Source organism: Eleutherodactylus coqui, chromosome 4, assembly GCF_035609145.1.
Source record: "Eleutherodactylus coqui strain aEleCoq1 chromosome 4, aEleCoq1.hap1, whole genome shotgun sequence".
NCBI lineage: Eukaryota > Metazoa > Chordata > Amphibia > Anura > Eleutherodactylidae > Eleutherodactylus > Eleutherodactylus coqui.
The window spans coordinates 64559337-64585750 of NC_089840.1; the positions used below are offsets into that span (position 1 = coordinate 64559337).

The 26414-nt window shown below is 46.3% G+C and overlaps 1 protein-coding gene across 1 annotated transcript in view; it reads right to left on the reverse strand.

The window, feature by feature from the left end:
- Nucleotides 1-7661: 7661 nt before the first annotated feature.
- Nucleotides 7662-26414, reverse strand: part of SLC13A2 (solute carrier family 13 member 2) — a 53924-nt gene continuing 35171 nt past the window's right edge. Inside the window, exons 10-12 of the mRNA XM_066599604.1 lie at nucleotides 17311-17472; nucleotides 10382-10519; nucleotides 7662-8172 (exon numbers count right to left, since the gene is read on the reverse strand). Coding sequence (XP_066455701.1) covers nucleotides 8044-8172; nucleotides 10382-10519; nucleotides 17311-17472 — 429 coding nt within the window. The 3' untranslated portion in view covers nucleotides 7662-8043. The remainder of the gene's footprint in view (nucleotides 8173-10381; nucleotides 10520-17310; nucleotides 17473-26414) is intronic.

Here is a 26414-nt window from a genome sequence, read left to right on the forward strand (position 1 = left end):
TTTAACCCATTTACAAAGCTCTGTTGTAGTTGCATCTTAAATGAGCTATCCAAATTTAGACACAAGTTCATTAGATGGATATCAGAGGGCCAAAGAATCTTAAAGAAAGGCTAGAAAACATATATATTATTGAAGATCTCTGCTGTGAGAAACAGTTAAGGCCCATTTACACGGAAATATGATTGCTCAAAATTCACGCAAATTACAGTTTGAGTGACAGTTTTGAGTGATCCTCTTTGCATAACTCTAAGTAGCTAATTAGCTACTTAAGAGTTAATGCTGGCGGAGCAGGATACAACAGTTAGTGCCGAGAACAAAGTAGCTGTTTTGTATATGCAAACAGCTGCTTTGTTCTTGGAGTTTTCAGCTAAAAACTGCCAGCGGGATACCAGGTAAAACAATACTATCAGCGCCGACTGCCAAGAAAATCAGCGTGCGGCGCTGAGAAAAGTAATCAGTGATCACCAATGAACAAATAGTGTACGAACAGTGCACGATGGGCAGGCGTTTAGATTCAGCGATTATCGCTCAAAAGGCGGCTTTTGAATGAATTTTGAGCAACCGTTGTGTCTAAATGGGCCTTTACCCTAAAAAATTTATGACTGAGCAGTAATAGATCTAATTATTAATGAACTCTATCAAAAGTTTTGATCATTTTTGGGACAGCATGGTGGCTCAGTAGTTAGCATTGTTGCCTTGCAGCACTAGGGTCCTATGATCAATTCCCACCAAGGACAACAGCTGCATGGCGTTTAATGGAGTTTCTCCCTATGTTTGTGTGGCTTTCCTCTGGGTACTCTGGTTCCCCCACAAACTCCAAAAACATACTAATAGTTGAACATAAACAGTGAGCCCCAATGGTGACATACAGCTCTGCTAAATAAGTATGCAGTATATAAATGTGTAAAATAACTAATGGAGGAAGAATCTCATCTCCCAGGTGGACCTAAGGGCAGTGATTACTCTGAGCCTACATCCTTCTGGTGCCCCCCTCCAAGTTAGCGATTGCACATAGGCAGTCTTATTAGGTGTCATGTGAGAGGGAGGTCATCAAAATTGGAAGTAGTACTGCATGCCAGCCAGCAAAGGGAGCTTTGACATGTAGTAGCTAGTGCTAGCCACTTGTGGGAGCTTTGGTGTAATGTGGTATGTCTGACATTAGAGGGAGCTCCAGGGTTGAAAGAGCATCTGCCCTTGACATACAATGCGTCAAAAAGAAATGTTATTGAAAATTCTGCTAGAATTGTCTGGGTATTTACCAGATCTCAAGAATAAAATCCAATAGCCAATAAGTCAGACAGAAAGCCATGTGGAGGGCGTTTTTAATTTTTTAAATTCCCCGCTCTGTTTCATAGCAGGCTTGCATATGAATCGTCGCCCATACGCAATGTATTGCATATGGACAAAATTGAATATGCTGCCCATAGAAAAGAATAGGGCTCACGCCGCATGGTACACCAAGGATGGAGCATGCTGAGATCTATTTCTCGCGTGTATCTACATACTCATGTGAATAGATCAAGAAAGTCTATGTACTTTCACTGACTCCATTCGCCGTGCGTCACACGCCCGTACATCTCAGGCGTAATATGCAGTGAAAAGTGTGTAACATTCTTAATAAATCTTGCCCAATATTAATCCTTCCAGTATGGGAACCAGTAGGTAATGTACCTAATAAATAAGCATAATGTGAGCTGTACATACAGGTGTAGAAGAAAAACTTATGACAAACTCTTAATTAGGAGTAAACTTTGGCATGCATTGAACAGAAACGAGGATTATGAGTCGGACTGAAACTAAAATCATAATGTTTATTGTTGAAAGTGATTATTTCAATGGGATTTGTGCAACAGGACAAATGCACAAATCACTATGCCTTAAGCCTTAATTAAGAAACATTATATGATATTACGAAATAATGTCATGTGCCAATTAATTTAGCCTAATTTTCTCAACATTATTCTTCTGTAATTAAAATATATTAATACTCCTACAACTTGGTAGAATGTGTTGTTCCAATGATGTCACAGCCCCCCCTGCTGGTGATGTATGGGAGAACTATTGGCTAGCAGAATTTTAATTGCAAACATTATTGTGGTGTAAAATGAGTTACTTTCATGTGTTCATGGGATCTACCACCTTTACAAAATAAAGGAACTTTCTCCTTTTGACATATAGCAATCATTGGTATTATTGTATCTTGACGCCCCCTGTACGTGATAGGCTGGATAGCTTGTTGGGCACTCGGTCCTGGAAGCCACTAAGGCGGCCCTCAGTGGGCACAGAGACGGCGGGCGGCATGAAGTTGACAGCCACCTGCAGCACTAAGGTGATGGCCGGACGCCTTTCCCCACTGCGAACCACAAGCGCACAGTGGCCCAGCATTGCCAGATGTCAGCGGGGGATCAGCCGCTTGCAGCACTGAGGCCACGGGTGGCCGCATTTTCCTGTGGTGGAGCACAAGAGGTGAGAGCAGCAGCTGTGAGCAGGGGAGCGATCGACACGGAGCTGACAGTCCCGGCGCCGAACCACAAGCGGTGAGGGCGGCAGGTGTGAGCAGGAGACCTTGGGGTGTGGGTACTATTTCTTCTTAGGCTTACATTATTGGATGTTAATGCTGCCATGTTACAGTAGTAACATGGCAGCATTTACAGCTCATAATGTAAGCCTAAGAAGAAATGTTACCCTGACAATAAGCCTGCAGGGAACGCACAAATCAATCCACACTGTGCTACTAGGACCTACCAGCCTTCACCCAATAGGGAGCTAGGGGTTTGAGAGAGGAGTTCCTTCTATCAAACCCCTAGCTTTCGGTGGCGTCAAGATACAATAATACCACAATCATTTACATGACTGGCACATCATAATAATTGGGTTTACTGCATTGTAGTTCACATTGTAGTTGAGTTAAAGGGTCTTTCAAGAATCACAAATTATCCCCTATCTACGCAAGAACGGAGGTCCTATGTCCTCTACTGCTTGTCATTGCTGGGTCACTTCATCCCCACAGTAATGTCAGAATCTGCGGCTGCTGCTCCATTATTTTCAATGGGGCTGAAGGAAATACCCAAGCACTTACCACCCTCCTATCCCCTGCAGTCCCATTGAAAATGAATGGAGCGGCAGCATGCTTATTCCAATCAGGCTCCTATTCAATGGAGAGGGTGCAGTAAGCCTGCAGTAAGAAGGATGGGGACACGGAAGCCCCGTTCTTGGCATTGGTCGGAGTCTCAGTGGTGAGGTCACCACCAATCAGCAAGTTATCCCCTATCCTTTAAATATAGAGTTAATCTTTGCTACATATGTACTTTGTGATTTACCAAGGTTCTGTGAATTTGCAATTTCTAGATGCATTATTGTGCTTGACATGCCATCAGTGAGGTGAGCATTGAACTCTGCCGACCATAGATAAACCATAAAGTGGAAAAAATGCAAAGAAAAGGTGCTCAGTGTGACCAAGATAAAAAGATAAAGGAGTGACCTCAAATCCAGAAAGTAACATATACTAACAAATCTGTTGGGAGACTTAATGGATGGAAAAAGACCCCCTCCAATCCAGGAACGTTCTTCAGATAGAGTCGAGGATGAATGAAGGAATCCAAATATGCAAGTTTTCCAAAACTCTAAGGCCTCATGTTCACGGGCAAAAGAAGAATTAAAATCCGCAGCGGATTTTAACTCTTCTCCTGCACGCGGATCCGCATCCCATAGGGATGCATTGACCACCCGCGGGGTAGATAAATACCCGCGGATGGTCAATAAAAGTCATTTTTAAAAAAATGGAGCATGAATAAATCTGGACCATGCTCCATTTTCGTGCGGGTCTCCCGTGGGGACGGCTCCCGCGGGCTTCTATTGGAGCCTATGGAAGCCGTCCGGATCCGCGGGAGACCAAAATCAGAATTTACTCACCTGCTCCGGATCTTCCCTTCGCTGCGGCTTCATCTTCTCTCCGTCGCGGCCGGATGTTCTTTCTTCGTGCCGGCGCATGCGTAGGGCACGCAACCGACGTGCCCTGCGCATCCGCCAGGCCGAAGAAAAAAGATCCGGCCGCAACGGAGAGAAGATGAAGCCGCGGCGAAGGGAAGATCCAGAGCGGGCGAGAGGTGAGTTAATTCTTATTTTAAGCGCTCATGTCCGCGGGGCAGGAGGGACCCGCTACGGATTCTCCATGGAGAATCCGTAGCGGGCCTCATTTTCCCCGTGGACATGAGGCCTAAGGCCTCATGTCCACGGGGAAAATAAGAATTAAAATCCGCAGCATTTTTCCCGCACGCGGATCTGCGCCTTATAGGAATGCATTGACCATCCGCGGGTAGATAAATACTCGCGGATGGTATTTAAAAGTGAATTAAAAAATTTCTGGAGCATGAAAAAAAATGGACATGCTCAATTTTAGTGCGGATCACACGTGCGGGAGCTCATAGAGCACATAACTCAATTGATCTCCCGCATGAAAAATAAAAGACAATTACAGTGCATCCGCACTGCATCCGCAGCCCAAATCCGCGTTACAAATCCGCAGCGGATCTGATTTTCCCCGTGGACATGAGGCCTAAGGGTGGTTTCCTATCTGCGTTGGATCCTTCAGCTGGAGGCTCCGTCACAGATCCGGCAGCTTTTTCTTCTGTTCAAAATCCTGGCAGCTCAGCAGAAAGCAGACAGACTGCATTATAGTCCGGCACTGTTCGCTTCCATCCAAAGACAGAGACGTTTGGCTGCGGGGATTCCCTTTTCCTGCTGCCGAATGGAGCAGATAAACAGGATCCCCAACGCAGGTGTGAAACCACCCTAATAGCTGGATTTACATGCTTTTACATGCCATCAACGAGCAGAACATTGTACTCTCTGACCATAGATAAGATTTTTGTTAGTCTTTCTAGATGATTTCGATGGGATCCTATGACAATGCCATGGCTTATGTCATCCCCATTATCTTTTATCAGGGAAAGCAGTGATCAAAAAGAACTGGACTGGAATTGTGTAATCCTCTGTTTCCCAAATATAGTCAGAACTAGAGTTGTACAGAGCCGCTTATCTCCTCCTCCTTAAGGTGGCCATACATATCAGATGTATTCAGGGAGAATGCACCATTTTTGGCAGGACTCTTCCTTGATGACAGATATCGAGGGTCAAAAAGATTGTTTAGCTGGATTTCAACTGCCGTGTCCTTTTATTCTCAGTGAGATAAGTTTTGCCAGGATTGTTTGGCAACAGCTTTTCCCCTCTGTACATTTGGAACACACGTACGTTTGTCTAGGCCGAATGTACATGTCTATGGGGTGTTGACCAAGAGAACTGTCTGCTGAACAAGCCTTTGCCAGACACCTATCTAATGTGTATGTCTACCCTAAGAAAATTGTGCAGTCGGCAGTTTGGTCCATGTTAATGTATGTCTATGGGTAACTTTAGTACTGTCTGGCACTGCTGACCAAAAAGAATGAGGAGTCGGCTGCACTAACAATGCATTGTGCAAAAAATGATTTCTGCTTGTAACATCCTCTATTGCCTTCCATTGTTTAATAAGTACATTGCAAGCAGTATATGTATAAAACAGCACAGGACAATAAGGGACAGCACATTTGACAAATACTTTGGACCACACAAGCAGTAAGGACAGAGCACTACTGGGAGTGCAGATGGGGCAATCGCCCTGGACCTTTACCCACCAAGTGGTCTACATCACCTAGACCCCACCAGAATCTCCAACATAGTCACAAAAGACAAACATAGCAGTTTTAGCACCATTGCTATAAAATTATTTGTCATTGTGAGGGGTTAATTCAGGTTTATGCCTTTAAATTGATAAGTGTATTTCACAGAATACTTATGTGTTTATAATTTGCGTCTTCTTCTGCTAAAGGTTTAAGCTTATACGTGTAAGGGCCGACGCTTTAATAATAGACTACAGCGACTCCATTTTGTATCTTTTTGCTTGTTTGCTTTAATACATGTATCTGTATTAATTTCAACTTTTACCTAGAAAGATGTTAGATCCCAATTATAATGACCTTGAATATGTTCACATATGTCTTATCAGCTTTCTTTCTCTCTCACGTCTCCTTTCCTTGAGAAAGCTCACTCCCTTCTAGTAAGAAGCGTCCGAGAACATTTTGTTTTGATACAGTTGTCACCGGACATTCATGTAGGAGACGTCTTTGAAAGATATGTATTGTAATTAAAATCTGCAGATGTTATGTAGCCTTGGGCATGCCTGGGGCATGCGCAGTAATCAAATCAATACGTCAGCAAACCTTTTCTATATCTTCTGTAATTCTTTGAATAAACTTTCACTTCACTCATGGCAATCCCATCTTGCATGTGGCTGTCCATTTGTGTAGTCTGAGTACTCACCTCTAAAGACCAATTCGGAAGCAGACAGCATCAGCTCAACGGTCTGAGTTTGACCCCCCACATCATGCAGCCATCTTTTCCAATCTAAAGCTGCCATTGTGTGACCAGCTGACATGTAACCATGAAACCCTGAAGGCAGAATCTTCTCCTTGGTCACATAATGGACTTGATGAGAGAACTTTTCAAAAGTTCAGTTTGATTGGTTTGCCAAATTTGGGCAAAAAGTTTCGTTTGGTCCTAATCGGTTGAGAAGAAGAAGAAATCGTAGTGGATTCAGCCAAGACAAACTGCCTGAGGTTAGGGTTCACATCGAACCAAACCTTTAGCAAAGTTCAATCGAAACAGGGTTCGATTGTCTCGCTTCGCTCATCACTAGAGGTTAGTATAGTGTGTTTTTTACTGAATGTATCAGTAAGAAAGAGAAGGAACACTCAAACTTCATTGCCCACAGGTCTCTGCCACAATGGATCCTGGCTTTATGTCAGTTTGAGAAAATTGCATCCTGAGGGTAACAGGAAGGAATTTTGTCATGTGACCCTTTAAATTGTGCATTGTGTTCAATTTGACCACATTACAATGCCCCAAAGAATCCAAAATTCTCAACATTATTGAGCTATGGTATTCTCAGATGATGCAATGTTAGTGCATCTTGCATTGGCATACCATACATACACAGTGTGTACACATCAATATTAGGATATACTAGGACAACCGCTACATACTATAACGGATTATATTCTTTCATGTATTTTTATTCCTGTATTTAGATTGAGGTGCGAGCCTAGTATGCCAAATGAAGATGTTTAATTTAAATTTAACACCCCAATGCATGTATCATCAGTCTTGTAATATATTTGAGTTAAAAGTTTTTCTTTTACCACTAAAAATCAACTCGGAAGTGGCTGCCACTAGGGGTCTCCCTTACATCACCTTTGCAATCCCCTGCCTCTTCTTAGGCATTTGGCTTCTCTAGTAACAGGGACATGGGGACACTGCTAGTTACTACATACAGAAGAAGGGCAGCATTCACATGCTGTCTTGCAGCGGATTGAAGCAGGGCTACGTAAGGTTGCATGGGAAATGTGTGAGTCCTGGCCAGTACAGTACTGACAGAATACCTGCTTAGGAAACAACCCCCACCCAACCTATAAGTGGATGCAAACAGCAGGGCAACAGTAAAATAGGAAAATCTACATGCAAAACTAAATTGATAGAGCTCACACTGGGTGCAAACAAAAATGGCCAATGAAGACATGGGCAACTTTTTAAAATGTTTTGAAAACGCTTAAAAAAAATAAGAACCAATGTAAAAATGTAAACATTTATTTTAAGTTAAATTCATAAACAATGCTCTCTACAACATATCGTAACATCCGTTATAAGACATGTTCTCTTCCATCACTACTAGCATGGTCTACTGCTGCATTGCATTTCTTCATGTTCCTGAATACCTGCGGAATTGGGACATTCTGAACATGTAATTTGCAGCTCCACAGAAGAAGGCGCAGTAATTAGGCTGGTGCTTCCTGTGCCCATTTGTGAATGTCTTTCCATTCTAAGTCCAGAGTCCTGAACAGTCCTGATGAGATGGTGTTACAATATAGCAGGATACTTAGGGAATGAATGGGACTCTAGACGGGAATCCATTTCTGCATCTGGTTATATGTTTTCTCATTGGGTGGGAAATTGTTATGGCTTTACTGTGGAATTTGCCCAAGTAGGGAATGTACCCAGGTTAAACATAGCAAATCCCCAGCTGTTGATGGCCAATGTAATGACAAGAACTCCTATGATATTCAGCAAAAATCCTGCTTTCGCCTGCAATAAGGATACAAGAAGATCATATAGTTATAGAAGTGTCTTTTGTGTGTCAGGTTTATGTGAGTTTGCAATCAATCTACAAACTACATAAGAAAGGAACACTAAATTGTTACATTTTACTCATATTTAATACATATACAAAACGTAATTTTTTTTTCGTTTTTCACATCTATCTATCGTGTTTCCCTGAAAATAAGACAGTGTCTTATATTAATTTTTGTTCAAAAAGGTTTAACTTTTTTACATGTATAGCTGCCTGGACACTATTTAAATTGACTTTTTAATTAACTGTTAGCAGGGCTTAATTTTATAGTAGGGCTTATATTTCAAGCATCCTCAAAAAGCCTGAAAAATCATTTTGCATCCTCAAAAATTCTAGAAAATCATGCTATGTCTTATTTTACGGGTATGTCTTATTTTCAGGGAAACTGGGTATCTATCTATCTATCTTAACATCTAAGGAAACTAACATAAACAAGCTTATTTACTAATAGTTTCTAAAAGTTAAACAAGATAGTTTTAAAATGCGCCAGGTTTCTCACTCAATGATAAATCTGTTGAATTTTAATAGTGTTTAGTCTAAGTTTAAATCACTGATTAGTTTATGCCAAAAATTGCACCAAAATTGTGGAGGAATTTGCAACAATTTGGCAAAACCTTGGTGTGATTTAGGCCACGCCACTTGTTCAGACAAGTCGGAAAAAACATTGAAAGGGGCCTAAAAACACATGATAAATATGGTGCAAGCATGAAAGTTAGTTTCCTGGCATAACTATGGTGAAATCTATTGCATATACCATAGACATAGCTAGGGAAGTGCAGCCCGGTCACCAGAAACCAGGTGCTTAACAGAGAGAACGCCCCTGTCACACCCCTAGCTTCCAATTGGGTGAAGCCTACAAGGTCCTAGCAGCACAGTGTGCATAGCTTTTTGCCGGGCGTGCTGCCTCAGGGTGAGGATTGTTTTTCCACTTAGCCTTACATTCTGAGCAGTGAAGAAAGTAAGGCTAAGAAGAAAAGTAAGCCTCACGGTAAGGCAGCACTGCCGCAAAAAAAGCAATGCACACGCACCAGTAGGGACTCTCACCACTGGGTTCCACGGCACTTCAGAGGGATGCGTCACTGCCTACTGCCGGATGAACCCTCAGTCCCAGGCTGAGACTGCCTGCTGAGTCCATGCCGCCACCTGTCACACTGGATGCGTTCCGCCCGATCGCTGCATGAGCCCTCCGTCATGGACACGGCCTGTAAGTTTCGTCCTGGCTGCCTGCAGAGTGGATGCCGGCGCCTGTCATACCCCAGTTCCCTGCTGCTCTGTCCCATTCCTGCAGTGCTGGTGCACACAGCGGTGGCCGCCTCTCAGACAGTCTTCCCCCTGGTGCTGTAGCCTCCGTGCTGCCAGCCAATATCTGACACTGACATCAAGAGGAGGGGGTCTGCCTTGTGTGCCGCCGCTGGGGAAGAGCCTTGCACCTGGGCTGCATGGCTGCAACGCCAGGCCGATGTATGCTTCTCACTGTAAGCTATTGGATTTTCCTTTTGTGCTTACTAGGCTGCCAGGACCTGCAGCCCACGCCGCTGTGCAGCCAATCACGTACAGGGGGCGTCACCCCCCTGTTAATCTTGACTCCACCAGGACTTCCTGGTGGCGTCAAGATGCAATAATACCCTCCATTAAAATGGCTGCATGTCCTATCTTTTTGCGTTCCTCGGAACAATCGCCGCTTGCTTTTAATGGGACGGTAAAACACACAACACCCTGTACAATGTGCACGCGAGTGCGATGTTTCCCATTGTAAACAATGAGAAACACTTGCCGATCCTCTAACACGCCTAAAAGCCACGCCGGAGGATTGCTACTTTACAAAAGTGATGGGAGGCATTTTTGCCAGAAAAACGCTTTGTATCCGCGTAAAAACGCAAGTTGGCGAGCGCAATATTGGGCTCAGTTTCTTGGCCGATATCACACTTGCCTGTGTGTAGGTAGCCTAAGTCGAGATTTATGGGATTTCACACCCAACTCTCACTATGACCAAAGTGCTTAGCAGTGATTTCCCAACTACCTATACCTGCTGCGTAGACGTAACATGTAAATTGTCACAAATGTATACACAGGAATTCACACATATACTAAACATAAATCTAGTTTAGACTTTTCAAACCAGAAATTGTAGGTTCTTTGCAAATCAGGAGAGAAGATACATACCATATCAACAACCTTGAGCTGCCCATATGAGAAAGCGATGGCATTAGGAGGTGTGGCGACTGGTAACATGAATGCAAGCGAGGCAGAAAGAGTGCATGGAAGCATTATGTATAACGGATTGATATTAATTGCCTTTGCCTACAGGACAAAAAGAGAAGAGTTTTTCATTCTTTAAATATTATAGGTGCAGTCAAAATTATTCAACCCCCATTGGAAATTAGGTTCATTGGCCAAATTTACAAACTTTCAGATGTTTACAAAATCCAAACAATTTAAATAGCTCAACACAACTAACAGGCTTTTCTTCAAATTCATCACAAAATGTCACTTTTAACACTGGGTGTCATTGCCAGTTGTCTTTGATAGCTGAGACCTGCATGCAACAGTCGTGATCAGAGAGAACTCCAATTGCGGCTGCTAACACTTTAAATGTTACCGTTAATTCTAACAGTGGATCTTAAATTCCCCGATTGGGATTGCAATGTCCCGAACAACCCCCCCTTCCACAATGAGATCATGGGGAGCTGAAATGAATGTCAGCACATCTTAACAGAATGCTGGCCAAAATACAGTATACTGCAATACTATAGTATTGCAGCACACTATATAAGTGATCAAGCGATTACAAGTTGATTTCCCAATGGAAACTAAACAAAGGAGTAAAAATAAGTAAATAAAGATTCTTTAATTACTGAAAAAAATTAAAGATATTAAAGATGTAATCCTTCCCTTCACTTTTACAGTTGTCGCATCAACAAAACAATTAAAAATAGGTATGATTGCATTTCTAAAATTCCAGTTTATGAAAATAACACATTTTTAATGCTGCTTGGTGAATGCTGTCAGAAATAAAAATATATATATAATGCTGTCATTGTCACCCCATCACCAAGAAAAAAAATGAACAAAAAGTGATAAAAAAGCAAAGGCGCTGAATGTTCATATAAATACAGTTGGAAGCATAGTTGGCAAGTTCAAAGTTAAATGAACACTGGTTACACTGCCTGGATGTGCCAGAAGGAGGGAGCTATAACCAGATTCCTAAGGAGACAGGTAGTCAAAAACCCTTGAGTGAGTGCAAAAGACTTGTAACAAAATTTGATTGCAGCAGACACTGAGGTTTCTATTTGCACAGTGCATTACACTCATCACAGTGACATACTGTCTACTGTGTGTGCATACTATATCCGTATCCAGGGGCGTACCTAAAGGCTAAGGGGCCTGGGTGCAAAAGTTCAGCTGCCCCCCCCCCCTCCCCCTCCGTTTGTACCCGTACCTATACCTAACCTGTGCTAATTTACAAACATGATCTAGCCCCTTGGTGTAAGCCTTCTCATTAGGACTCCTTTCCTTGACTACGTAAAAACCTGTTGGTAATGTCTTAGGCTGCTTTCACACGGCCGCAAAAATTGCGCGAGATTTGTGCGCTGCAAGACATACAAATTGCACATGAATATGACCCCATTCTTTTAAATGCGATCATACACAGGAGCGATTTTTTTTGTTGTTGTTTGTTTTTTCTTTGCATCGCACGAGAATATGATGATGTGATGTGAGCTGGTTATAACACAACAACACCTCACATCCGCGGGGACGGCACACGTTGGCGAGTGTGATATGGAGCATAGTTTCACGGCCTGATATCAGACTCACTCGTGTGAAATTAACCTAAGGCCGACTGCACACGGCTGGATTTGCATTGCGGAATATGGAGCGGGCGTCCGCCTACATATTCTGCAGCATGTACTGCCCATAGCATGCTATGGAAAAGCCTTTTTTTCCTCTATACGAGCGTAAAGCAATTGTGATTTTCCGCTCACGGAGGAAAAATCACGGTATGCTCTATTTTAGTGCAGATTCTGCCCGGACGGCCTCCATTGAACTCAATGCAAGCCGTGCGACCCGCTGCCCTGACATTGCAGAAAAGTCGCGGGCACACGTGTCATCTCCTAGCGACGGCGCTGGAAAGTCAGTGATTAAAAGAAAAAAAAAACTGTACTTTATACCAGCTGCACATATATAATTATATACAGGAGATACACAGGTTACACCAGCATGGTACATACTACTATATACAGGAGGATATACATCCTGTATATAGTGATATGTCCCATGCTGGTGTAACCTGTGTATCTCCTGTATATAATTATGTGTATATATATATATATATATATATATATATATATATATATATATATATATATATACAGGAGAGGTATAACTTATACCAGCTGCACATATATAATTATATACAGGAGATACACAGGTTATACCAGCATGGTACATATCACTATATACAGGATGTATATCCCCCTGTATATAGTGGTATGTCCCATGATGGTGTAACCTGTGTATTCCCTGTATATAATTATATATATACAGCTAGTGTAACTTATACCAGTCATACATATATAATTACAATTCCTTCTCTACTCACCTCTGCAGCAGTGTCTGGGCAGCCTGTAATGGAAAGTCCCCCCCCCTCCTTTGATCACCTAACCAGGCTGATCACATGACCAGAGCCTGGTCATGTGATCTGCAGCCACAGGTCCTACTTCAGGTCCTGTGCATCCAGCGCTCCGGAGGTGAGTAGAGCCGCACTAGCCCCTTCCCCTGGTAATCGCTGGTCGGCAGAGACTGATAGACTGCAGCTGTGACCACTCACAGCTGCAGCCTATCAGTGGGAGGGCCACGCCGAGGGAGTCTGCAGCCTATAATTGGCTGCCGACTCCTCCAGTTGTAACAGCCCTCCCCTCTGCTCTTGCCGACCTGTGGCGCTGCCTCCCGTCTCTCTCCTCTCCCTCCTCCCCTCTCAGCCATCATGTGGCCGATAGCGCCGGTCCCCTGGGCCCCCTCAGCTGAAGGGCCGGGTTGCCGTTGCGAACCCTGCTTCCCCTCACCGTACACCAGTGTCCGTACCCATATCCAAGGCCCATTTACACGGAGTGAAGATCGCTCAAAAATTGCTAAAAAGCAATCGTTTGAGCGCTAATTGTTGCGTCTAAACGCGCGCCAATCGTGCACTACTGGCTGAACGTTAAATTCAGTCCAACCTAAAAATCGTTGTTCAGCCTTATCAGCAGTTCTCCGTGGGTAATGCTGATAGCATTGTTTCCTGCGGGAGAACAAAGAAACGGAAAGCAGATACGAGCCCTCGGGCTATTAACTGCTTTCAGCTAAGGCTTCATTTTCACACTTAATTGCTCTTAAGTAACTCCATAGCTACTTAAAAGTTTATGCAAGATGATCGCTCAAAGCTGTCAGTGAGGGCTCTTTCCCATGAGTGCATGTACGGCGACGGCGTTTTTATGTTTTCAGGCCTACTCCGTATAAGCACCTGAATAGGCTTTTTTTCGCAATCACGGCCAGCGTTTTCTCATCCATTCACAGGACCACGAGTGTCGTTTTTAGTGAAAAAGTACGCCGCACCCAAGACTTGGGTGCCGGCGGGGGTGAACGCTGTGTTGCATATATTCACCCGTGTGAACAACTGCATTGGAAACCAGTGCTTCACATGGGTACCGTATATGCGCTCGTGGGAAAAAATCCTCAAACTGTCTTTTGAGCGATCATCGCTCTGTGTAAATGGGCTTTTACGCTACACTAAAAGAATAGATAAAGCCTGAAGATACATGAAGAATAGTAAAATGTTGATATAAGGAATTTAAAAAAATATTCTATCACAGTTTTTAAAACCACATTGTAATATTTTCTAAATTAGTTAATAACTAGAGATGAGCGAGCGTACTCGGCCACGCCCTTTTTTCGCCCGAGCACCGTGATTTTCGAGTACTTCCGTACTCGGGCGAAAAGATTCGGGGGGCGCCGTGGGTGAGTGGGGGGTTGCAGCGGGGAGTGGGGGGAGAGGGAGAGAGAGGGTTCCCCCCTGTTCCCCGCTGCTACCCCCGCGCAGCCACGCCTCCCCCCGCCCCCCGGCGCCCCCCGAATCTTTTCACCCAAGTACTGAAGTACTCGAAAATCGCGGTGCTCGATCGAGTAAATACTCGAAACGAGTAGATTCGCTCATCTCTATTAATAACACATCTTTTACCAAGTACTATGTACAGTATTTCTTGATCATGTCAAGAGTTGCTATTACAAATCTGTTTATTGCTCACTTTGCAAAAATTTGCTATTAACACTAATTAAAAGCATACGAGTGGAATAAGATCGGACTTTTAAAGCACCGGCCTTAAAGGGGTTGTCCCGCGGCAGCAAGTGGGTCTATACACTTCTGTATGGCCATATTAATGCACTTTGTAATGTACATTGTGCATTAATTATGAGCCATACAGAAGTTATAAAAAGTTTTATACTTACCTGCTCCGTTGCTGGCGTCCTCGTCTCCATGGTGCCGACTAATTTTCGGCCTCCGATGGCCAAATTAGCCGCGCTTGCGCAGTCCGGGTCTTCTGCTGTCTTCAATGGGGCCGCTCGTGCAGAATGCCGGCTCCGTGTAGCTCCGCCCCGTCACGTGCCGATTCCAGCCAATCAGGAGGCTGGAATCGGCAATGGACCGCACAGAAGAGCTGCGGTCCACGGAGGGAGCAGACCCCGGCGGCCATCTTCAGCAGGTGAGTATGAAGACGCCGGACCGCCGGGATTCAGGTAAGCACTCTCCGGTTTGTTTTTTTAACCCCTGCATCGGGGTTGTCTCATGCCGAACGGGGGGGGGGGGGGGGGGGGGTAAAAAAAAACAAAAAAAAACATTTCGGCGCGGGACAACCCCTTTAATATTTTATTCCCATGGCACACAATATCTTCATATATTAGGTGCAGAAATGTACGCCAGGTCCAATGTGGTATATATCTCTGTTTACATCATTTTCTGGTGTAAATTATACATAAATGTGTCTGTCTGGGAAGCTACGCCCCCTATTCAGGAAAGTAGTGAGTGGCAGTGCAAACTGCCTAAAGTTGCAAACTTTTTGTACAAGCAAGTTTTGCGTGACATTTTGCAAGATTTTTTATACCTGAAACTGTTGGCACCCCATGATTACAAAATATATTTATCACCTGGGCAGGATACAAAGGGAGAGAGATTTATTAAACTACTTGTGCCAGAATTCTGTAATAAAAATGATCACACATTTATGTGGGAGTTGTACTTGTGCAGCGATTTGTAATTTTTTTTACCTTTTTGCTCCCTTCTAAAAACTTTTCTAAAAGTGGGCAAGGTCAGCAAAATGGGTGTGTGGCCTCTAGGTGGCTCAACAGATTTACTATAATTTACATCAGAAGCATGGGCGTAACTATAGAGGGTGCAGGGGATGCGGTTGCACCCGGGCCCAGGAGCCTTAGGGGGCCCATAAGGCCTCTCTTCTCCATATAGGAAGCCTAGTACTATGAATAAAGCATTATAGTTGGAGGCCCTATTACAGATTTTGCCATGGGGCCCAGAAGCTTCAAGTTACGCCTCTGATCAGAAGGTTGAATAAATTACAATAGAAATCCATAGCATTTTATGGCTGGTACAGATTTCACATTCTGGCTCACGGACTGGCCAGACATGTGCCAAATGTATTAATAAATTTGGCACACTCATTCCAGAGCACTTTGAACTTACACTGACATACTGTATAAAATACCGGTCTAAGTAGATTTTCCCCAAGATGTATATTCATTGTCTGTACTGACTGGGAGTGCACTAGGGAAAAAGCTTCTCTGAACAGGTTCTGCTGCTACATAGCCCATTGTTAAAGCGGTAGTCTTATTAAAGACATTGGTGGAAATCGTTAAAGTGACCCTCCAGTTTGCGGACAAAATTTTGTCCTGAGACTCGAGAGAGCAGATATATTACCTGCTGTTGGTCTTCTTTCCTGATGCCTCTATAAACCACTGTTTTGGATGGCACACACAATCTTTAGAATACCTTATTTCTACAGTGCATTGGTAGTGTTAGGCTAACAATGCACTATACCTGCTCTCTGATTGGCCTGCACTGCTCACATGATCAGTGGTGCACAGTGTGCATTAGGTATCTAGAGAATTGCACTGACCATTTTGGACAGCTGAAAACAGGATCCTGAATCAGAGGGACATCAGTTGAGAAGAATGACAGCAGGTAATATATCCTACCTCCTCCAGTCCAGGGATAGAATTTGTCCTGAAACTGGAAGCACTGGCATAACTATAGGGGATGCAGTTGCACCCAGGCCCAGGAGCCTTAGAGGGCCCATAAGGCATCTCTTCTCCATATAGGGAGCCCAGTACTATGAATAAAGCATTATAGTTCGGAGCCCTGTTACAGGTTTTGCATTAGGGCCCAGGAACTTCAAGTTTCGCCTCTGCCTAAGGGCGAGCACCCACTGGCGTTTTTTTACCTGCGTTTTGCGTTTTGCGTTTTTCCTGCACAGGCATAGAGATAACATGTGTTCCTGTCCACTGGCGTTTTTTTTGCGTTGCGTTTGCGTTTTTAACATAGGAACTGTCAGTTGCATATGTGTCCCTATTTTTCTCCTAATGCACCCATGAATGTCAATGGAAATTAACGGAAAACGCCGCGAAAACGCCGCGAAAAACGCGCGGAAAAAACGCGAGAAACGCGGCGAAAACGCTGCGTTTTTTTCCCGCGGAGAACGCAAACGCCAGTGGGTGCTCGCCCTTAGGGGTTAAGAGAAGTTGAGGAGCGCCAAGATAAAGTTTTGCACCTGGGCCCATGAGCCTTTAGCTACGGCCCTGAGCGGAGGATTGCTTTAAGATATGCTACCAATTTCCAGATGGTGGGGGTCTGACTGATGTACCTCCACTGACTACTATAATGAAATAACAGTGGCACTAGAAAATTACCATGCCACTTAATTTGCTGATGCTACCACTTGACTTGTTAGAGGCAGATCCGTAGACAGCCATTACATATAATGGTCATCCTACTAATAAAGTCAGAAAGGTGACAGGATGTCATTAATATTTTGATACGGAACTCTTACCATGGATGCCAGGATGGGTAAGAAAAGAGTTGTTGTGGCCACATTACTGGTACATTCGGTAAACGTAGCAACCAGCAGACATAAGACCAGGGCAATGGCTACAGGGGGTATACTCTCCAATGGTGTCAATTTCTGTCCAAGCCAAACGGATAATCCTGATTCCTGCAGGTATAAATAAAGTTCATGTTTAGGACATAATGCTATTGTATCTATTTGCTTATATAACCTAGACCCAAAGCCACCGGTAGAAGGGTGCCATGGCTAGTCTTTATATCTTAGACACAGCAAAGAAGTCAAGTTTAATGATGTCCTCTATAGTTTAATTGGTGATTGCTTTAGCAATGAATCTTCTACTATAAATAGAGATGAGCGAACACCAAAATGTTCGGGTGTTCGTTATTCGGAACGAACTTCCCGCGATGCTCGAGGGTTCGTTTCGAACAACGAACCCCATTGAAGTCAATGGGCGACCAGAGCATTTTTGTATTTCGCCGATGCTCGCTAAGGTTTTCATGTGTGAAAATCTGGGCAATTCAACAAAGTGATGGGAATGACACAGAAACGGATAGGGCAGGCGAGGGGCTACATGTTGGGCTGCATCTCAAGTTCACAGGTCCCACTATTAAGCCACAATACCGGCAAGAGTGCCCCCCCCCTCCCAACAACTTTTACTTCTGAAAAGCCCTCATTAGCATGGCATACCTTTGCTAAGCACCACACTAGCTACAACAAAGCACAATCACTGCCTGGATGACACTCCACTGCCACTTCTCCTGGGTTACATGCTGCCCAACCGCCCCCCCTCCCCCCCCACAGCGCACACCAAAGTGTCCCTGGGCAGCCTTCAGCTGCCCTCATGCCACACCACGCTCATGTCTATTTAGAATTGCGTCTGCCATGACGAGGGACCGCAGGCACACACTGCAGAGGTTGGCACGGCTAGGCAGCGACCCTCTTTAAAAGTGGCGGAGCGATAGCCCACAATGCTGTACAGAAGCAATGAGAAATAGAATCCTGTGCCACCGCCATCAGGAGCTGCACACGTGGGCATAGCAATGGGGAACCTATGTGCCACACACTATTCATTCTGTCAAGGTGTCTGCATGCCCCAGTCAGACCGGGCTTTTTAATTCATAGACACAGGCAGGTACAACTCCCTATTGTGAAGTCCCTGTCGACCCACAGCATGGGTGGCTCCCTGGAACCCACCGGCGGTACACAGAAATATCCCATTGCATTGCCCAACACAGCTGAGGTAGTAATGTCGTGCTTAATGCAGGTGGGCTTCGGCCCACACTGCATGCCCCAGTCTGACTGGGGTTCTTTATAAGTGTACAGATGTAGTAAAAACTCCGAGTGCACCTACAGCATGGGTGGGTGCCAGGAAGCCACCGGCGGTACATAGAAATATCCCATTGCATTGCCCAACACAGCTGAGGTAGTAATGTTGTGCTTAACCCTTTCCAATCCAATTTGTATATGGTTTTCCTAGGGGGCTTACTCTTTTTCTGCTGTTATACAACGGCGCTATATGCTGGCTAAAGCCAGTACTGCATGAGCTGACACGTAGGATAGGCTCCGACAGCAGAGAGGCTGGCAATATACAGTAAGAGAACCCCGACGGACGTCTACCAACAACGGAGCTGTACAGCCTTAAACCCTAATGTCTTCACAGGTCACACAGTGGACTGGAAAGGGTTAATGCAGGTGGTTTTCGGCCCACACTGCATGCCCCAGTCAGACTGGGGTTCTTTACAAGTGGACACATGTAGGTTAAACTCCCTGTGGACCCACTGCCTGGGTGGGTGCCAGGAAGCCACCGGCGGTACATAGAAATATCCCATTGCATTGCCCAACACAGCTGAGGTAGTAATGTCGTGCGTAATACAGGTGGGCTTCGGCCCACACTGCATGGCCCAGTCAGACGGGTTCTTTAGAAGTGTACAGATGTCTTAAAAACTCAGTGTGCACCTACAGCATGGGTGGCTCCCTGGAACCCACCGGCGGTACATAAAAATATCCCATTGCATTGCCCAACACAGCTGAGGTAGTAATGTCGTGCTTAATGCAGGTGGGCTTCGGCCCACACTGCATGGCCCAGTCAGACGGGTTCTTTAGAAGTGTACAGATGTCTTAAAAACTCAGTGTGCACCTACAGCATGGGTGGCTCCCTGGAACCCACCGGCGGTACATAAAAATATCCCATTGCATTGCCCAACACAGCTGAGGTAGTAATGTCGTGCTTAATGCAGGTGGGCTTCGGCCCACACTGCATGGCCCAGTCAGACGGGTTCTTTAGAAGTGTACAGATGTCTTAAAAACTCAGTGTGCACCTACAGCATGGGTGGCTCCCTGGAACCCACCGGCGGTACATAAAAATATCCCATTGCATTGCCCAACACAGCTGAGGTAGTAATGTCGTGCTTAATGCAGGTGGGCTTCGGCCCACACTGCATGGCCCAGTCAGACGGGTTCTTTAGAAGTGTACAGATGTATTAAAAACTCAGTGTGCACCTACAGCATGGGTGGCTCCCTGGAACCCACCGGCGGTACATAAAAATATCCCATTGCATTGCCCAACACAGCTGAGGTAACGTCAGCTGTAATGCAGGTGGGCTAAAAATTAATTTGATTACACTGTAGGCGAGGGCCCACAAAAATTGCTGTATCAACAGTACTAATGTACATCCCAAAAATTGGCCATGGCCAGCCAAGAGGGCAGGTGAAACCCATTAATCGCTTTGGTTAATGTGGCTTAAGTGGTAACTAGGCCTGGAGGCAGCCCAGTGTAACGAAAAATTGGTTCAAGTTAAAGTTCCAATGCTTTTAAGCGCATTGAAACTTATAAAAATTGTTCTGAAAAATTATTTGAGTGAGCCTTGTGGCCCTAAGAAAAATTGCCCGTTCAGCGTGATTACGTGAGGTTTCAGGAGGAGGAGCAGGAGGAGGAGGAATATTAGACACAGATTGATGAAGCAGAAATGTCCCCGTTTTGGATGGTGAGAGAGAACGTAGCTTCCATCCGCGGGTGCAGCCTACGTATTGCTTACGTATCGCTGCTGTCCGCTGGTGGAGAACAGAAGTCTGGGGAAATCCAGCCTTTGTTCATCTTGATGAGTGTTAGCCTGTCGGCACTGTCGGTTGACAAGCGGCTACGCTTATCTGTGATGATTCCCCCAGCCGCACTAAACACCCTCTCCGACAAGACGCTAGCCGCAGGACAAGCAAGCACCTCCAGGGCATACAGCGCTAGTTCAGGCCACATGTCCAGCTTCGACACCCAGTAGTTGTAGGGGGCAGAGGCGTCACCAAGGATGGTCGTGCGATCCGCTACGTACTCCCTCACCATCCTTTTACAGTGCTCCCGCCGACTCAGCCGTGACTGGGGAGCGGTGACACAGTCTTGGTGGGGAGCCATAAAGCTGGCCAGGCCCTTAAAGACTGTTGCACTGCCTGGGATGTACATGCTGCTCGATCTACGCACATCCCCTGCTACCTTGCCCTCGGTACTGCGCCTTCTGCCACTAGCGCTGTCGGCTGGGAATTTTACCATCAGCTTGTCCGCAAGGGTCCTGTGGTATAGCAACACTCTCGAACCCCTTTCCTCTTCGGGAATCAGAGTGGGCAGGTTCTCCTTATACCGTGGATCGAGCAGTGTGTACACCCAGTAATCCGTCGTGGCCAGAATGCGTGCAACGCGAGGGTCACGAGAAAGGCATCCTAACATGAAGTCAGCCATGTGTGCCAGGGTACCTGTACGCAACACATGGCTGTCTTCACTAGGAAGATCACTATCAGGATCCTCCTCCTCCTCCTCCTCAGGCCATACACGCTGAAAGGATGACAGGCAATCAGCCGGTGTACCGTCAGCAGCGGGCCAAGCTGTCTCTTCCCCCTCCTCCTCATCCTCCTCATGCTCCTCCTCCTCCTCCTGTACGCGCTGAGAAATAGACAGGAGGGTGCCCTGACTATCCAGCGGCATACTGTCTTCCCCCGCCCCCGTTTCCGAGCGCAAAGCAGCTGCCTTTATGGTTTGCAGGGAATTTCTCAAGATGCATAGCAGAGGAATGGTGACGCTAATGATTGTAGCATCGCCGCTCACCACCTGGGTAGACTCCTCAAAATTACCAAGGACATGGCAGATGTCTGCCAACCAGGCCCACTCTTCTGAAAGGAATTGAGGAGGCTGACTCCCACTGCGCCGCCCATGTTGGAGTTGGTATTCGACTATAGCTCTACGTTGTTCATAGAGCCTGGCCAACATGTGGAGCGTAGAGTTCCACCGTGTGGGCACGTCGCACAGCAGTCGGTGCACTGGCAGCTTAAAGTGATGTTGCAGGGTGCGCAGGGTGGCAGCGTCCGTGTGGGACTTGCGGAAATGTGCGCAGAGCCGGCGCGCCTTTACGAGCAGGTCTGACAAGCGTGGGTAGCTTTTCAGAAACCGCTGAACCACCAAATTAAAGACGTGGGCCAGGCATGGCACGTGCGTGAGGCTGCCGAGCTGCAGAGCCGCCACCAGGTTACGGCCGTTGTCACACACGACCATGCCCGGTTGGAGGCTCAGCGGCGCAAGCCAGCGGTCGGTCTGCTGTGTCAGACCCTGCAGCAGTTCGTGGGCCGTGTGCCTCTTATCGCCTAAGCTGAGTAGTTTCAGCACGGCCTGCTGACGCTTGCCCACCGCTGTGCTGCCACACCGCGCGACACCGACTGCTGGCGACATGCTGCTGCTAACACATCTTGATTGCGAGACAGAGGAGGAGGAGGAGGAGGAGGGTGCTTTAGTGGAGGAAGCATACACCTCCGCAGATACCAGCACCGAGCTGGGGCCCGCAATTCTGGGGGTGGGTAGGACGTGAGCGGTCCCAGGCTCTGACTCTGTCCCAGCCTCCACTAAATTCACCCAATGTGCCGTCAGGGAGATGTAGTGGCCCTGCCCGCCTGTGCTTGTCCACGTGTCCGTAGTTAAGTGGACCGTGGCAGTAACCGCGTTGGTGAGGGCGCGCACAATGTTGCGGGAGACGTGGTCGTGCAGGGCTGGGACGGCACATCGGGAAAAGTAGTGGCGACTGGGAACTGAGTAGCGCGGGGCCGCCGCCTCCATGATACTTTTGAAGGACTCAGTTTCCACAACCCTATACGGCAGCATCTCAAGGCTGATGAATTTTGCTATGCGGACGGTTAACGTTTGAGCGTGCGGGTGCGTGGCGGCGTACTTGCGCTTGCGCTCGAACACTTGCGCAAGCGACGGCTGAACGGTGCGCTGAACTACACTGCTGGATGGGGCCGAGGACAGCGGAGATGAGGGTGTGGGTGCAGGCCATGAGGCGGTAGTGCCTGTGTCCTGAGAGGGGGGTTGCATCTCAGTGGCAGGTTGGGGCACAGGGGGAGAGGCAGGGGTGCAAACCGGAGGCGGTGAACGGCCTTCGTCCCACCTTGTGGGGTGCTTGGCCATCATATGTCTGCGCATGGTGGTGGTGGTGAGGCTGTTGGTGTTGGCTCCCCGGCTGAGCTTTGCGCAACAAAGGTTGCACACCACTGTTCGTCGGTCGTCAGGCGTCTCTGTGAAAAACTGCCAGACCTTAGAGCACCTCGGCCTCTGCAGGGTGGCATGGCGCGAGGGGGCGCTTTGGGAAACACTTGGTGGATTATTCGGTCTGGCCCTGCCTCTACCCCTGGCCACCGCACTGCCTCTTGCAACCTGCCCTGCTGATGCCCTTGACTCCCCCTCTGAAGACCTGTCCTCCTGAGTAAGCGTTGCACACCAGGTGGGGTCAGTCACCTCATCGTCCTGCTGCTCTTCCTCCGAATCCTCTGTGCGCTGCTCCCTCGGACTTACTGCCCTTACTACTACCTCACTGCAAGACAACTGTGTCTGATCGTCATCGTCCTCCTCACCCACAGAAAGTTGTTGAGACAGTTGGCGGAAGTCCCCAGCCTCTTCCCCCGGACCCCGGGAACTTTCGAATGGTTGGGCATCAGTGACGATAAACTCCTCTGGTGGGAGAGGAACCGCTGCTGCCCAATCTAAGCAGGGGCCCGAGAACAGTTCCTGGGAGTGTTCCCGCTCCTGAGCAGGTGTTATTGTAGTGGAGTGAGGAGGCTGGGAGGAAGGAGGAGCAGCAGACAGAGGATTCGGATTGGCAGCAGTGGACGGCGCAGAACTGCGGGTAGACGATAGGTTGCTCGAAGCACTTTCTGCCATCCAGGACAGGACCTGCTCACACTGCTCATTTTCTAATAACCGTCTCCCGCGTGGACCCATTAATTGGGCGATGAATGTGGGGACGCCAGAAACATGCCTCTCTCCTAATCGCGCAGCAGTCGGCTGCGACACACCTGGATCAGGAGCTTGGCCTGTGCCCACACCCTGACTTGGCCCTCCGCGTCCTCGGCCGCGTCCACGTCCTCTAGGCCTACCCCTACCCCTCAGCATGCTGTATTACCAGTGATTTGATTTCACAGGCAGGAAATAAATTGGCGCAAGACTGCAGGCCAAATATAATTTTTGCCCTTTTTGGAAAACGAAAGGCCCCACTGCCTCTAGTGAATGAATTATCTAAGTTTAATAACTGTGCTGTGTCCCTGCTTATGTGTCACAGAACGTGAGGGTAGCAGAGTTATTATAACTCTTGGAGAGCAGGTATTTTTTTCCCAATTAAGGAAAGCAAATGGCGAAGCCAGCAGTAAAGCGTAGCTGGGTGCGTCTGATTTAGTAATGTTGTTCACGCAGCTCACACGTCTCCACCGCCCTTAGGACGGACAGAGGCTGGACAAATAGATTTGTTTTCAGTTTTTTTCCACCAAAAGGCAGCACTGCGTATATTCAATGAACATGAGAAGTTTAATAACTGTGCTGTGCCCCTGCTTATGTGTCACAGAACGTGAGGGTAGCAGAGTTATTATAACTCTTGGAGAGCAGGTATTTTTTTCCCAATTAAGGAAAGCAAATGGCGAAGCCAGCAGTAAAGCGTAGCTGGGTGCGTCTGATTTAGCAATGTTGTTCACGCAGCTCACACGTCTCCACCGCCCTTAGGACGGACAGAGGCTGGACAAATAGATTTGTTTTCAGTTTTTTTCCACCAAAAGGCAGCACTGCGTATATTCAATGAACATGAGAAGTTTAATAACTGTGCTGTGTCCCTGCTTATGTGTCACAGAACGTGAGGGTAGCAGAGTTATTATAACTCTTGGAGAGCAGGTATTTTTTTCCCAATTAAGGAAAGCAAATGGCGAAGCCAGCAGTAAAGCGTAGCTGGGTGCGTCTGATTTAGCAATGTTGTTCACGCAGCTCACACGTCTCCACCGCCCTTAGGACGGACAGAGGCTGGACAAATAGATTTGTTTTCAGTTTTTTTCCACCAAAAGGCAGCACTGCGTATATTCAATGAACATGAGAAGTTTAATAACTGTGCTGTGTCCCTGGTTATGTGTCACAGAACGTGAGGGTAGCAGAGTTATTATAACTCTTGGAGAGCAGGTATTTTTTTCCCAATTAAGGAAAGCAAATGGCGAAGCCAGCAGTAAAGCGTAGCTGGGTGCGTCTGATTTAGCAATGTTGTTCACGCAGCTCACACGTCTCCACCGCCCTTAGGACGGACAGAGGCTGGACAAATAGATTTGTTTTCAGTTTTTTTCCACCAAAAGGCAGCACTGCGTATATTCAATGAACATGAGAAGTTTAATAACTGTGCTGTGTCCCTGCTTATGTGTCACAGAACGTGAGGGTAGCAGAGTTATTATAACTCTTGGAGAGCAGGTATTTTTTTCCCAATTAAGGAAAGCAAATGGCGAAGCCAGCAGTAAAGCGTAGCTGGGTGCGTCTGATTTAGCAATGTTGTTCACGCAGCTCACACGTGTCCACAGCCCTTAGGACGGACAGAGGCTGGACAAATAGATTTGTTTTCAGTTTTTTGGCACCAAAAGGCAGCACTGCGTATATTCAATGAATAACAACTGTGTTGTCACCCTGCCTATACAATTCTTTCCCTGCAGTATCAATGGAGGGTGCAATGGTCTGCAGAGGCGATTTTGAGAAGCAAAAAAAAATGCAGCACAGCTAACAGCAGCCTGGACAGTACTGCACACGGATAAATATGGCCCTAGAAAGGACCGTTGAGGTTCTTGAAGGCTACACTCACTCCTAACACTCTCCCTGCCTATGCAGCACTTCTGTCCCTAATGCCAGGTGCAACTGTCTGCAGAGGCGATTTTGAGAAAAAAAAATTTGCCACTGCTAACAGCAGCCAACACACAGCTATCAGTGGCCCTAATAAGGACCTTTGGGGGGTCTTGAAGCCTACACTAACTACCAATTCTTTCCCTACAGCAGCTCCGGTACAAACAGCACTGTCCCTCATCTAACTCACACCGCATCTGAGGCGAACCGCGGGAGGGGCCGACTTTTATGTTCGGGTGACACCTGATCTTCCCAGCCACTCACAGCAGGGGGGTGGTATAGGGCTTGAACGTCACAGGGGGAAGTTGTAATGCCTTCCCTGTCTTTCAATTGGCCAGAAAAGCGCGCTAACGTCTCAGGGAAGGAAGTGAAAATAACCAGAACACCGCATGGTGTTCGTTACGAATAACGAACATCCCGAACACCCTAATATTCGCACAAATATCAAGCTCGGAAGAACACGTTCGCTCATCTCTAACTATAAATCATGATGAGCGAGATGTCTTTTTGGATTAGCTGAAAGGGAATGCATCCTCAGAAAATTATCTACTGAGTGGGTTTCTTCTTCATAATAATCCCCTTTATTTATATAGTACATACATTTATTGATGGTTCGGCCAGGACAAACATACTTTTAGCAAAGTTTGAAACAAAAGATGATTCGATTGGCTGGGTTGGCTCATTTGTGTCTATTCTGAAATTTGACTTTGGTTTCAGACAACCCCCTTAAGATGCGAACTAAACTCATATCACATGAATTATTAGATACAAATGTTTCTTTGATATGTCTTATATAAGTACCTGATACAACTCAGGGAAATTAACAACCGATTACAAATGCAAATATAACTTTTAAGACCACAATCACACAGAGCAAATTGTTCCTCTGCAGATTTGCTATGATCAGAGTGAAATCCACTGCACAATC